The following is a 15,719-nucleotide window of genomic DNA, read 5'->3' on the forward strand; positions in this document are numbered from 1 at the left end:
TCCAGAATCACCATTTATGAATTGCATGGCCTTGAACAAGCAGCATCTCTGATGCTCAACAGGACATCTCAAGGATGGTGGCAATGATAGCCTTTCCAAAAATTATTTTAGAAAAAATATTTCTAAGATATTTTTGGTTACAATAGCTTAGATAACTAGAATAAAGTTCATTGAAGGGCAGATATAATTTACAGACATAAGGTTTCTTAATTCTCACTCTTCACCAAGAACAAAATATTCATTTCTTTAGGAATATTGTAATAAATTAAGAATTTCTTTTAAAAACTTTTTAAATATAGGTACTTTGATTTACAAAGCTGTCAACAATAGCATTTCTAGGACACCTATTATGTGTCAGTAAATGTCTTGGTTATCTAATATTAATACATGTGTTGCAGAGATATTATTGACACCTGTCACTTACAAATGAGAAAACTGAGCAAAGAAGTTTAAGTGACTTGCCACAGATCTCACAGAGAGTAATTCTACTGATTGCAACATGACTCTAGAGCTTGCAGTCTTGACCACTAGCCTCTTCTCCCTTTGAGAAAAGAAGAAAACATCCTGAACAATATTATAAGTACCAAGAGGCACAGTCTTGCTCTCTCAACCCTCCGTATAACCCCACAGAACAAATACTACTGTTGTCACACTTGCATGATGAATTTGAGGCTCCTGAAATCACTAATCATCACTAGACTAAGATTTTGTGAAATTTTGGACCAGCTCAAACAGTATTTCTGTACTGATAGGAGTTCCAAACTGCATGCTTAGGCCCCAGACTGCATTCAACACTCTAGGCCACACCCACCTGACAACTTAGCCTTCAAGCCTTCTCTTCCATGTAGCTTTTCTAAACTATGCTGGATGCCACAAAAAAAGCCAATACTAATACTGATCCAGTTGCAGGCAACTCCAGAGTGATGGTAACTGACAGGCTTAAAAAAAAACTGAGTCTATTTCCCTAATTAAACTGCCAGGTCTTCCGGGTGAAGATTATAGTTCTTTCCTCTGTAACCAAAACAAAGAATACATATGTGTTTTTCTAAGTCCTGAAGAAGATTTACTGAAGATCTAAATTTACAAGGATACTGTGATATTGCAAGTAACAAGTAACAGATTGCCTGAAACCAAAAATCCTGAGCAGGAAGACAGCTGTGATTAGGAAAAAAAATAACCCAAAACTTAATAAATCACATACTGCGGCATCTTCCTTTCAGCTGGCTGACAAAACTGACTTTAGGCACAGCATCCCTTTGTTATAGTTTTAAAAACAGTTGTCTCCTACCATTCCTTTGACCATATACCCGTCTTTATAGCTCAAAATATCACCCATCTACTGATCTAGCCATCCATATAGTCATTCATCTATGCACTATCTATCCACCCATCCACAAATTATATGTTTAGCTCAGAAACCCACCCACTCATCTCTTCATACATTCATCTATCCAGTTATCCTAAAATATGTTCATTATCCATCCGTCCATCCATCCATCCATCCATCCATCCATCCATCCATCCATCCATCCATCCATCCATCCATCCATATTTTCATCTTTAATTCAACAAAATCTTCCTGAGGGCCTGTTATACATCTTTCTCTGCCAAGTTCCAGAACTAGAAAGAGAAATGAGAGCTTATTCCAACCCACATGTCTAATGGGAGAGCCAGACAAGAAAAGTATAAAACATGATAACACTAGCTACAATTTAAACAGTAGGAGGTCACTTAAGTGCCAGTACATTTCTAAGTATTGCTCTAAGTACATTATGTGGATTATTTTATTTAATACTCACTCTGAGACGTTATTATTTCTTTTTACAGATGAGGGAAGTGAAGAGAGGTTAAATAACTTGTACAAGTTTAAATAGGTTATAAGTGGCACAGCAGGGATTAGGTTATAAGCTGTCTGGCTTTAAGTGCCTGCATTAAAAATCAATGTTTACATTGTTTTCTGGGGTGATAAATGGTATGACAAAAGAAACTGTGGGTCTATACATGGAGGTAAGGTCAGGAAAGCCTAGAGCCTATGGAGTCTGAGTTGGAAAATTTACAGAGCTTCCAGAGAGAACAAGGGGAAGAAAATTTCCAGGGAGATGAAACTATGTTCATGGAATGGGTTAGGTAGATAGGTATATGAGCAAGATGGAAATGTCAAGGTTTTAGCAAGGCCTATTTTCAAAGAGCCTAAGGTACTTGCTTTTAGGTTCCTAGGTCTTAGGGATAACACAAGCAATGAAATAGTCAAATGAGTTTTCCTAAAGTATGAATCGGGCAGGAGTATGAGAAGAAAGTTAGTGGGGAGAGGGATTGGGATCATGAAATATACCACAAGGGTAAAAACAAGAGCTGTCAGGGATCTGTGTTGTATGGTGTGGGATGGAGGAGAGATGACTATAAAAGATGACTAATGTATAAAATGAACACATTGTTAAATGTTATTACCTTGATAGGAATATACAAATTTTCAGCTCTAGAAGTATACAGAAGAATTTGATTTTCAGGGTGTGTAGAAAGGGGCACTTGAAAATGAGGTGAGCAAAACAAGATGTCATATTTTATTGGGAAAGCTTCACCATCCTGATAACTAGTCAAAATTCTACCACACAATTCACTATATAAGTAAGTTTTGTTTTATATTGTACCCAACTTAGATAAAGTTGAAGAATTTGGGCTCCATGATCAAATTACCCAAGTTTGGCACCTTGCTCTGCCACTTACGTCAATTTTCTTGAACTCTTCTTGTTTTGATTTTCTGATCTGTAGCACACTATGATTGATCTAATAATGCCACAGTCTTGTTAGACTCATCTAGGGCTTAGCTTTGCGTATCACCCTATCATTTTCCCCTTGGCTAGTATGTTTCCTGAAGGCTAAGATCAAGATTCACATTTTCCATCCTGCCTTTCTGCCTTCTTGAGGACTCTCATATACCCCTGATGCTCATGTTGATGTTTGGGTCTATGTTCTGAGTAAAGATTTCTTGCCCAAAAGATGCGATGTTGATCCTGGGCCCCATCTGTTCTAATTTCACTGGTTTCTCTATTCAACATGTTTGGAGGGAATTCCCAGTATTGCAGGGAACATTTGCAATAAGGATGAATCAGAACAAGGCAGCTGACAGTCCGATGGAGAAGATGTGAATACCAATGACAAGTGGCAGAACATAACATAGATCTTCAGAGAGAAGCGAAAGATGGTGAAGAGATTGTGTTTAGACTGGAGATCATAAAAGGCTTACTTAGAACAGCATCCTAGCCAAGACTAAGAAAGTGATAGGCTTAATCTACTGGTGAAAAATTTCTCTCTCCCACCCTCTCTCTCTATATATATATGTGTGTGTGTGTGTGTGTGTGTGTGTGTGTGTGTGTGTGTGTGTGTAGAGCACTGTAGCACTGTCCTCCTGTTGTTCATCAATTTGCTTGAGCGAGCATCAGTAATGTCTCCATTGTGAGAATTGCTACTGTTTTTGGCATATCGAATATGCCACGAGTAGCTTGCCAGGCTCTGCTCTGCGGGCAGAATACTCTCGGTAGCTTGCCGGGCTCTCCGAGAGGGATAGAGGAATCAAACCCTGGTCGGCCACATGCAAGGCAAATGTCCTACTCACTGTGCTTGTATATATATATATATATATATACATATAAATATATATCTACATATATATACATATAAATATATATCTACATATATATCTGTATACATATATATACATATATATATATATACCCATATACTGCTATATGGGGCTGGAGGCAGAGGAGGTGAGTGAGGAGCTGAGGAGCTGACACAATAAGGGCTGAAGTGTGGAGCACCAGGTCATGTTAAGCCTTCACGCATGGAACAGGTAGCCTATCAGAGTGTAGAATGGGATGGCTGGGGGTGGGATTTGGCAGCAGATTAAAGGAAGTTCCCTCTCCCCGTTCTCTGAGCACATCCTCTCTTCCAGGATCAGGCAGGATGGCAGATTCAGACATTGCGTCCAGTACCACTCAGGGCCAGACAGGGGCAGGTACAGAGGGCAGGCTTAGATGCTCAGGGTAGCTCAGGTACAGGCAAGGCTTGGATGCTCTGGTAGTGACAAGGTACTGAGCACAGGACTGTCACCCATGCACACATGGCCATGGCTGGAGAGTAGGAGAACTGGGACTGGATGACAAGAACTGCTGGGGTCGAGCTGGGAGGCCCAGCGGTGGTATAGAACACAGAGATGCTGCCCACTCGGGGGGCTGTGGCCAGAGATGGAGGAAAGCGTACACAGGGTAGAGAACAGCGCAGGGACAGGACCTGGTCATCATTCACAGGCAAGGGAGAGGCCTGGATGTCAGGGGGAGGGTCCTGGAACCATTTAACTTTTCAGTGCAATAAACTAATTTTCAGTCTTCCAAGTTTTGTATGCAAATCTTTCATACAATTGTTAAGAACCCATCATCTGCTTCTGTACTAACAAAGCCTTGCTCTGTCCCTTGGATTATCTCTAGACATCGGAAGACAGAGTAAGTTAGTGAAAAGTGTGTAAGTCTATTTTTATCTTCTTTCCTTTTCTCCCTTTATCATCCTATGCCCTCCCTTCTCTACACCTATCTTCCTCCATTTCTTCTCTATATATTTATTGCTTTTCACTGTAGCACTGTTGTCCCGTTGTTCATCGATTTGCTTGAGCGGACACCAGTAATGTCTCCATTGTGAGAGTTGTTGTTACTGTTTTTGGCATATTGAATAGGCCACGGGGAGCTTGCCAGGCTCTGCCATGAGGGCGGGATACTCTCAGTAGCTTACTAGGCTCTTTAAGAGGGACGGAGGAATCAAACCACGGTCAGCTGCGTATTTGATATGCCAAAAACAGTATCAATAAGTCTCACAATGGAGACATTACTGATGCCCGCTCGAGCAAAATCAATGAACAACAGGATAATAGTGCTACAGGGCTACAGTGCTTTTCACAAAGTCAAAAAATGTTTTCTTTCCCTCTCCCATAATACATCACAGATAAATATTGATCAGTACTGACTCCATCCCTAATGCCAATTATAACATCTAGCTATTTCCTCTTGGGGAAAAATAGTGCTTGTTGGTGCCTGTTGGTAGGTTTTGAGAGAGGTGAGAGAGGAGGAAGTAAAGCAGAATTGAAAACCACACAAAAGATTCCTTTTATACTTCATCCTACCCTGCACACAGCAAGCCCTTTCCTTCCTCCCCAAGTCACACATTTCAGAAATAGCTGTTGAGAAGGAAGTGAAATTTCTTCACAAGCTCACAGAAGATGGTGTCGTGGGTTAAGCCAGGCTTTAGAAAGAACAAAATTGGAAGAGCCTATCTGACTTACAAATCAGTGGCAAAGAATGAGAACATTTCGGGTCTATCAAAGAGGGAGGCAATTCTATTAAACTGATTACTTTTCCCAGGTAGGCAATCCCAAACTCACCTCTGCCTCAAATGTATATGAAAGTCTAAACAACATGTCAGTGATCTTATATGAGCAATGTGCTTACTGCCCACTGAGAAATCAAACCTTCTGTTCAACCTCATGTAATAGCACTTGAGAGATAGAATATTACCTCATTTCATCAATGATAGTGGTGATAGTACAATGCAGACTGTCTTTAACCATTTGGGGCTCTTGACCCTCAGTATGAACATAGCATCTTCCTTCCCCACTTGCCTCTGCTGAGGAAAGGAGTGATTAATAACACAAAAGGAAGGAAGGACAAGTGCTGTCAATATGATACCCTGGTTAAAGGAATAAGTGGCTGAATCAGAAGAGAATTTGAGAGACACAGGTGTCCTGGTGTCAAAAAGGGCCAAGAGACAACACACTGTGGGTTTAGAAGGAGCCCCGTGTCTAGTGAGTGGGTTGTGGGAATTGCTCTTCGTTCTTTCTACTCCTTTCTGCACTGATGATCACGTAACTCCTTAGGAACAAATGCTAGTATTTGTTTGGGAGTTATTCTGTCCTTTTGCAATGGAAAATAAAGTTTTCTTTACTCTTCTCCTTCTGCTGATGGATACAAATCCTTGTTGTTGGGGTCGTTCTACACTGAGAGTCACCAAACCTATAGTTCCAGGCTGAGGTGTTAAGTCATTTGTTTAAAGAGGAAAAAAATCTCTTAATATCAGAGGCAGGAGCACTAGTAGCACACATTATTGCAGCACAGATAAAAGTTGGCCCTGGCAGAACTACCGTGGGAGACTAGTGTTAGATAAAAGTTGAAGACAGGTCAGCACATAGTTGAAGTGGAAACCTGCCCAGGGACTCGGGAGGGGTGGGCAGGAGAGTCACTAAAGCTAGTGACAGTTGATGAACATAACTTGTCCTTCTAGGCCTTTCCCTTCAACCATTCAACCTGCGTGAATATCTGAGATGCAGACAATGGCAGTGTTAGTGAAACTTGAGAAGGGGGGACTTTGCGCCCTACATTCTGGGATCAACATCATCTGGAGGAAACACACACAGGGTAAGATAACTGTGCTGTTGGCCAGAGGGGTCCAGGAAGAGGTCCTGTGAGGACGGGTCAACAGCAACAAGTCAGCTGGGAAGGTTTCCTGGAATGTCCCTCTTCAGGAAATGCTCATGCCAAGAGAGGATGCTTTATCTCTGGGAGGCAGAGGACAGCTTGGCCAAAAGGAAATCAGAGGGATGGATGATGGTGAGGACAGCAAAGCTTTACTTGCTTGCATCTGTATTATGGGCTCATCCACGCTCTGGTTATCCCAACCTTATGACAGATCACAACAGAGCACTTAACTCTGAGAAGATGCACTTCATGGAGTCATTCATGACCACAGCTTCCCAAGGCAGCTCAACCCTCAAGGTAACTTGTCTCAGAAGAAATGAACCATCTCAGGGTCAGACAAAAAGGAAGGAAGCATTGGCCCTCCATACACCAGCATGGAGCCACGGTGGCCCCACAGTCTTATCAGAAGCTCCCCATGGGTAAGCGATCAAGAGCGAAAGCCCTCACCAGCAGGCAAGTGGAGTCCTCAGGGAAGTCAAGACTCACCTCCTTTTAATGGTGAGCATTACACCCAGGAGAATTATGATGAACATGAGGAGGCCTGCTATCACGCCGGCCATCTTCACAGTGTTGTCCACCTGCTTCTCTGGTTCCACAGTGTTGGAGTTCTGCGTGGAGGCTCCTTGGAGAAGAAGAGACAAGGAGAAAAATGTTGACTAGGCTCCCAACCATGGCTGAACCATAATCCTAAGGAGGAGTACATTCCTTTCTGGAGCACTATGTGCCAGGCTCGGTGCTAAGGGCTTTACATCATCACCTCATTGATTCATTTCAAGGATTCATCCCATAGGAGGTTGAGCTTATTATTCTAGTCTTTTTTTTTCAGATAAAGAAATTGCAATCCAGAGAAATTGAGTTGCCCTAGATTAAACCATAGCTATGTCGGGGCATCCTTATCCTCCAGAGATCAATTGGAGAATTTTATCCCTCATACCACTGTGTCCTTAGAATCTAATCATGGAATTATCGTTGGTACCTGGGTTCCTGGGATTATTCCAAATCCTACTATATTCTTTCAAGCAAATGGTGAAAATAACAACTTTATGTTAAGGTAACATGATAAAGGTAAAAACATAATGCTTTGTGGTTTTGTGTGTTGGTAAAACAAATGATTTTACACAATTAGCACATTAGAGGACATTTTATTGCATGCAGACACTTATATCTGACTAGTCTATTCTGAGAATTTAAGGCTGATGTTATGCCCTCAGCTGGGTGCCCACAAACTGACATCTCCAGGGAGAGAAAGGCAGGGAATGATATATATATATACATATATATATATAATTTATATATATCATTATATAAATGATGGGAAGCACTTATATCAGGTTCTGTGCTGGGCAATTTTGTGGATTCATGAGCCCTCACAAACATTCCCTAAACCACTTAATTTTCCCTTTCTAGAGGAGAAAACTAAGATAACTTTCGAGACATCATGATGCTGCTAAAAGTTGGAGCCAATATTCCAGCTTCCCAGTCCTCCGTAGTAGGAAGTCTGGGATATCTAAGTGCACGGTTCCTAGTCTCTGAACCCCTTTGTTCCTCAACAACCACTTTGATTTTGTTTTTTCCATAGAGAAAGTACACAAAGAAGGCCTCAGCCCGGCCTCTTTATGCAGTGCACAGGGATCAGAGGAAGGGGGCTCTCTGCTCCCATGTGAACATAGGAGAGAGTGGCCTGACACCCTAAGTGCGTATCTTCCTGCTGCTCTTCCTGGTTGCAAGGAAGCCATGCTTAGGGGAGAGAGTTGAAATCCAAAGAATCCTCCTCTGACCTATCTATTTTTTTTGCTACACCAGCACCAGCTCATACATTATCAGCAACCTCACCTTCTTTCATTGTCCTTGCCTCCGGGACAGTCTTTCTCCAGATTCTGATACCACTGTACCACGGCACTGACCTCAGAGGACCAATATCGGGAGTTATATGTTTCCCCATCTGTCTCTCCAGTGGCCTGTGAGGTTTGCAGGAGGGACATTATGTCTCATTTGTCTTTGTTTCCTCATGTTAGCACCAAGCCTGACTCGTAATGGGTGTTCCCTTAATGCTTGTGGTTGCTCAATGTGTAGCTGAAGGGATGACATCTCTGCCCACACACATTTGTTCTCCTGGAACCAAATTGAATTTTCCTGTGTTCAGTCCTTTGTTCACAGAACTCGGCTGAGTTGCAGGGATGTAAATGCCCATCAGCGAGGATTCTGATTCCCCAACTCACTGATATTTAAGCAGAGCCTCGAGCAGAGTGATGCATCTCTTCTTCTTGCTTAAAAACATCAAGAACCGACTCTGCCAGCGTGCTTTCCCCAAACTCTCTTACAACTGAAATAAGCTGGCTTTACTTAGATGTATCTCCCTAGTGAGAATAGTGAGTCTCCTAGGACAGTGAGTGCACCTTATTCATCTCCCTAATGTCAGTTTGGAGCACAAGCCTCCCTCCTTGTAATTGTTGATTAACAGATGATTATCGAATAATAAAAGGCAAGTGAACCACAGTTGCTTGCTTCATGTGGTCATCAATCATTCGTTAATTTGCTTCTGAGCACTCATGAGCTGTGTGCTAACCTACTCGGTCTATGGGGCAAACATCCTTCTCTGCAAGGACTTGTGGGTGAGAGAGTTTACTCATCCCCTCCCCAGCAAGAACAGCTCATCAAATCTCAGAACTGTTTGGGTATATTCTATAATCTAGAGAATTCTTGAAGGAGTCAGCCAACCCCCTCTTTAGCAAGTCTGGTGTCACATTTTAGAATGGGGTTCATTCAGATTTGGATTTGGAGAGTTGTTGGTACTGGAACACTCACTCACTGGGGTAGCTAAACTTTACTTAGTGCTGCTTTGAGATAATCTTCTAAAGACTGGGGGTACAAAGGTGCCCTAGAGAGAATACTATTACCCTAAACTCGCATCTTTAGCTTGATCTACTCCCTTCAATAAATTATCACAAGCAACCAACGTAGCGACATTTGGTGACACAGTGGTGAGTAAATGAGCATAGTTCTTGATCTCAAAGAGCTTACATTTATTATTGGATTGGGGTTTAGGAGTTAAGATTAATAAACCAAGAACAAATAGTATTGAACTTTGAACTCTGTTAAAGACCAGAGCATAAAGGCATATGGGTGGTAGAAAGTGCCAGTTAAGAGAATGTATCACTCTAAAAGAGAATGGCTTAAGGGCAAAGTCCAAAAGAAGACAGGCACAAACTTAACAAAGAGAGAATGAGAAAGGCATATGGCAGCAGAAGAAAGAACACTATCTGTGGCTTTGTGATGGAGAAGGAACCTTGTGCACTCAAGAAAAGGAAGAAGGGGCTGGAGCAATAGCACAGTGGGTAGGGTGTTTTCTTTGCACACAGCCAACATGGGCTCAATTCCCAGCACCCCATATGGTCCAATGAGCACCACCAGGAGTAATTCTTGAATGCAGAGCGAAGAGTAACCCCTGTGCATCACCAGGTATGACCCAAAAAGAAAAAAAAAATACTGAGTCGGGCCCGTGCTCGGCTCCGGCCGGCCGGGTTTTCGGCCCGGGCGCCCATGCCCCTGCAGAGCCGGTGGATGTGGAACAAGCGGGAACCAGAGACAGCTTTAGGAATTGGGGTTCCAGCAAGTGCCTGCACCCATGTATGGAGACTGTGAATTAAGCCTTTGCCCCACGCCGGCTAACGGAGGAAATATGTAATTTCTGGCAGAATTTTCCCAGGACTTTATACAGAAATCCAAAACCGCGCGGACGCTACCGCGCGACTTAACATTTATAATTGTCATCAATGTGAAAGGGTTCCATTTGAACAGGTCAGACTTGGGGGGGAAACTCCAAACAATAACAGTAAGTTTTTGTTGAAATATTGAAGGTTCTTAATGTAACAGCCACCTCTGGACTATGAGCTAAGCAAAAGCCCCACGCTGGCCAATGTGGCGTGGAGTACACCATACTATGAGGCGCAGGAAGGGGGATGAGGGGGAAAAATTAAAAAAAAAAAAAATGGAAAAGGAAAAAGAGAAAAAAAAGAGAGAGAGAGAGTTATGTCAACTATAGTGAGTTTTGTGTTGAATTATGGAATGTAATCAAGGTAAAGAAAAAATGAAGTGAAATTCATTAGTTATACAGTAGGGGGTAGGGGGTGGGGGCGGGGGGTAAACTGGGGTTTCTGGTGGTGGAATTTGGGCACTGGTGAAGGGATGGGTGTTTGAATATTGTATAACTGACATATAAACCTGAGAACTTTGTAACTTTCCACATGGTGATTTAATAAAAATTTAAAAAAAAAAAAAGGTTATTGAAAACATTAAAGGATTTAATATACATAGAAAAAAAAAAAGAAAAAAAATACTATATACTGCAATGAGGATGAGTAAGCAAGAAGGGCTTGGTGAGAGAATCCGGAGAAGGTAACATGGGTCTCCATGTAGATTATATGCTACTGCAAAAGTTCTTGTTATTCAGCCCAAGAAATGCAGGATGCCATGCATGTGTTATCTCTTGTCAGAATGCATTTATAAGAGGTCAATCCAACTTCAATATGGGACCATGGTGGGCTAGAGAGATGTTTTAAAATCATCATATGTATCCAAGTAGAAAAGGACAGTTGCCCTAGTGGTGGCTGTGGAAATAGAATGATGCAATAAAGAGATTTGCTCAAATTAAATTGACATAAAACCTGCTGATTGAGGGGCTAGAGCAATCATAGAGCAGATAGGGTGATTGCCTTGCACTCAGCCAGCTGGGGCTTGATTCCTCAAACCACAATAATGTGGTGCCCTAAGCACTGCCAGGAAGTGCCTGAACCCAGAGCCAGGAATAAATCCTGAGCAGAGCCAGGTATAGCCCAAAACATAATGAAAACAACAACAACAACAACAAAACCCTGCTGATTGACTGGATGTGAGGAAGAAGGGGAGAAGGCTGTTGATAATGACCCCTGAGTCTGGTTTTCATAACAAGATAGATGACGGTGCAGCTCATAGGTTCAAGAAACAATAGTAAAAAAGAATATTTTAGAGGAAAAACATGTGGGAAAAATCTAGCCTGAAAAATACTCTAGAAAAGTAGGCAATTAAAAATGCAGGTTTGGAGTCCTAAAAAGGGTTTGAGCTAGAGATAAAATTTAAACCCTATGCATCCATTTAAATGACCTCTAGGTGGCATAGGGTAAGCTTAGGAAGAGACTTAAAGATCTGTGTTCCTGGGGGGCGGCGGCGGGGGGGGGGGAGGGTGGGCCAGGGGAGTGGGGGTGGAGGTGGGGAGGAAGAAGAAGCCTGCTTAGGAGATATGGAGGGAGTGGCCAGATTGGGGGAAAAACAGTCCAGGGCAGTGTAGACAGTATAGGAAGCATCAGTGTTTCAAGAAAGAGGGAGTTATTGACCTGCCTCATGCTGCTTCTAGGGTAAAATCTAGTCTCATACCTAAAGAAAAAGTTTGATCTTTGATGAGTATCAGAAAACCTTCCCCAAATTCCAACTTTCCCCGAAACCTTCAACAAAGCCCATGATCTAACAGTGGAATGAACTTGAGGACCATCAAGGAACACCCAAGAGATTGAGGGAAGTCATCTAAAAGGCCAGAGACCAGTGGTTCAGACAATGAAAGTCACTGAGATTTTCTGTTAGATGACTAACAGACATCAGTGCTGCAAGGAGAGACTCAACACAGCAATGTTATTAAGAAAAGCCATGCTTGGCTGGTGCAATCAGATTTCAGATGGGGTACCACAAACAAGCCCTTGAATGTGTAGATCCAGTTTCCACATGGGCACCCGCTAAAGGGCAACTACTCTAGCTCAAGGGGTTTGTATTTCTCTCGGGAAGTGAGTGTTGACAGTGTCTGGGTGAAAGGCTCTGGGATAAAAGGCCAGAGACTATGCACATCTTTTCAGACAGATCTGAAAAAACAGCAAAGGGGGATAGAGACAGGATGGTTCAGTCTTCTCCCATGGCAGTCAAGGATATATCCATGGGGACATGAACACATTGTAGGTGTTTGAAGTAAGCATTCAAGGACACCCCGGAATACAGATGAAGAGAAAAGCACATCAGGATTGGCTAATGATGCAGTTTCTCAAAGGTGTGATCTCAGGCAGGCACTGACGATCTCATCAAGCAAAAGCCCTGATTACCACTATTTTGAAAAAAAAATTCATCAATGAATGGATTCATTACTGGATTCTAGGCAATGCACTAAGCATGCATATTAAGTCATTTAATCTTCACAGAACCTGACCCAGAAGGGATTAGTTTTATTTTCCCTTTTGTGCAGATTAGAAAACTTCACCAAGGAATGAAGGGACTTGTCCAAGAACATTACATTGTCAAGTTCAGAGCTGAGATTCTGCTTTCAGTGCTCAGCCAGGAGTCCTGCAATGAGCTGTCTTTGACAACTGTTGAGGTCATAATTCTAAACAAGAGGTTGGCCATCTGACTCACTGATCAGAAACCCATGGGGATGCTTCAGAAGGGTGGATCTGTGAGCCCTTCAGCTGGATATTTTTTTTTGTCCTAGACCTTTTAGTGTGAGCAAAGCTATTAATTCCAGCTCCCCAGTAGAAACTATCTCTGACTCCGGATGATTTCTGCCTCCTATGCAGGGACTGGGAGTTGAGACTAAGCAAATACGGAGATGTTTGGGTGCATTCTCTTCATCTATCCCCTCCTGGGAACCAGTCTGAAATAAGTCCAAGTAAATCAGAATGGACAACTAGATGCCAGGTGGTAGACATATATCTAATTGAAGTAGCTTCAAGGTTCTCTTTGCATCCCCTGTGCTATGCAGTCATCAAAAACAATCTTGTGAGTTTGGCCTCCACCAACAGGAGACTACTGTCTTTGGCCTTATACCCCAGTGTCTTTTGAGCTCTAAGCATTCCCAAAGACCTGGCCAGTCCTCTCAAAACAGCAGAAGGCCGTGGGCCGAGTGCTGCGGCAGTATAGAACCCTGGAATGAAGAACAACGCCACCAAGCAGATGCACTTTAGGGTCCAAGTGAGATTCTGAGTGGGCCGAGGACCAGCCGGAGCCCGTGGGACACACCTGATTTGCTGCTACTTCTCCCTTCCTGTCCTTCATTGGTCCTGATCAGACAATAAAAGCCAGAGTCTGGCTTTCAAAAAAAAAAAAAGACACTGCTTCCTGTCTTCTACCTTATGAAAACCCTGGTGCCCTAGAACCCAGTCTCTTCCTAATTATAGCCCCTAGTCCATTTCTGGCTTTCACTTGGCACTTTAACACATGGAAGCCCGGTGTCCAAGGCAGAGCTCTTGGTCTCTGGAAATATGAGTCTTTCCTTATTATTTATTCCACACCAAAAGGCCCAGTTCCACCTTTCCACATGCTATGGGACAACTATCCCAGTATGTTTTCCTTCCCAAAGGGCTCTTGAGACTCTCAAGGGCAAATCCATGGTGCTCACTTCTGCATCAGTCAGACCACTCTGCTGAGGCTCCTATTCTTGTGACCCCCACACTCTGACAGGAAAGGAGTGGGTAAAGACAGGCCAAGCATCCTGCCACTCAAAGTTTGGCCAAGTAACCAACCAAAATCATCAGTACTGCCTGGGAGCTCATGACAAACAGAATCTCAGGCACCGCCCAGATTTACTGAACAGGTACCTGCATTTTAATGCGGTCTCTAGGTGACTCAGGGGTACACTGAAATCCAGAGATCCTTGACCTGGGAAGAGTGGCAGTCAGAATCAGGATCTTTCCAGCTAAGACAAGGCAAGAATCAGACAAGATATAATGCCTGCCTCCCCCAAACAGAAAGGCCATTTATGGAAGATGGAGCAGATTTAGTTCCTTTACTTTCAAAGGTCAGTGCTAACCCCAATGGGTAGTTGAAACAAGGACTGAGGAACAGCCAACACATGGAAAGTTTTGCAGGTGGAAGATCCCATCCTGCTTAATGCAACATTATGATGTTAAGAGAAAGATGAAGTCCTGGTTAGGAGTAACTCTCCATTTTACCTTCCCCTCATCACTATCTGTTCATACCTCCTAAGCTCTCTAAACCTTTAACCAACTCTCCAGTACTTCACTACCGTGGAGTACTGATGTTTCTTCTCTGCTTATTGAAGCTGCCTTTGACCTCAACATAGCATCCCTTGATTTTAGGCATCTTCGGTTTTGGGTGAGAGAAATTCTCCCTGCCATTCTTAGAGCCACTGGACTCTCATAATGGGGCGGGGAGAGGCTTTCCAAACACCCGATTACCCTCAGAGACAGGAAAATGTGTAATGCAGGTTTGGGGCACAGTTTGGGACAGACACAGTGTGATCCCTATGAAGCAGAAGGAACCAAATGACCTCTATTACTCCTTTTTTTCTCTTTTTTTTAATTAAATTTTTTTCTTTTTCTTTTATTTTTAAAAAAATTTTATTGAATCACTGTGAGACAGTTACAAGCTTTCATGTTTGGGTTACAATCTCACAATGATCAAACACCCATCCCTTCACCAGTGCACATTCCCTACCACCGATATCCTGGGTATCTATGCAGCTGTTAGGAGAGATGAAGTCATGAAATTTGCTTATAAATGGATAGATCTGGAGAGTATCATGCTAAGTGAAATGAGTCAGAAACAGAGGGACAGACATAGAAGGTCTTTTTTTTTTTTAAACATTAGTGATTCCCATGATTTTGAGGTCAGTAAAATGAAAAGGGTATCAAATTGCAAGCATACAAACTTGCATCCAGACTCCATCAGCAATGGGCTGTGTGACCTTTATCAAAGCTGTTCCCCATTATGTGCTTTGATATCCTTATCTGTCAAATTGGGTGTAAACACAAAGTTCACAGGGATTTTCTAACGGTGCATTTTAAGATTACAGATAAAAAAGCTTCATGAAAGATTGCACTCATCTATGGTATATAGAATAACAGAGTGGGAGACTAACACCCAAGAACGTAGAAATAAGTACCAGGAGGTTGACTCCATGGCTTCGAGGCTGGCCTCACGCTCCGGGGAAAGGTCAACTCAGAGAAGCGATCACCAACTACATTGTAGTCGAAGGCCATGTGGGGGAAGGGAGTTGCGGGCTGAATGAGGGCTAGAGACTGAGCACAGCGGCCACTCAACACCTTTATTGCAAACCACAACAGCTAATTAGAGAGAGAGAACAGAAGGGAATGCCTTGCCACAGTGGCAGGGTGGGGTGGGGGGGAGATGGGATTGGGGAGGGTGGGAGGGATGCTGGGTTTACGGGTG

At 42.8% G+C, this 15,719-nt stretch overlaps 1 protein-coding gene across 15 annotated transcripts in view; it reads right to left on the bottom strand.

Moving 5' to 3' along the window:
* The window catches only part of PTPRT (protein tyrosine phosphatase receptor type T), a 1,130,358-nt gene that overhangs the window by 160,458 nt on the left and 954,181 nt on the right, over positions 1-15,719 (bottom strand). For all 15 annotated transcript variants that reach the window (XM_055137540.1, XM_055137536.1, XM_055137543.1 and 12 more), the window contains one exon: positions 7,005-7,140. In XM_055137540.1, the coding sequence (XP_054993515.1) occupies positions 7,005-7,140 (136 nt within the window). The remainder of the gene's footprint in view (positions 1-7,004; positions 7,141-15,719) is intronic.

The sequence above is a fragment of the Sorex araneus genome, chromosome 5 (genome assembly GCF_027595985.1).
Source record: "Sorex araneus isolate mSorAra2 chromosome 5, mSorAra2.pri, whole genome shotgun sequence".
Classification (NCBI taxonomy): domain Eukaryota; kingdom Metazoa; phylum Chordata; class Mammalia; order Eulipotyphla; family Soricidae; genus Sorex; species Sorex araneus.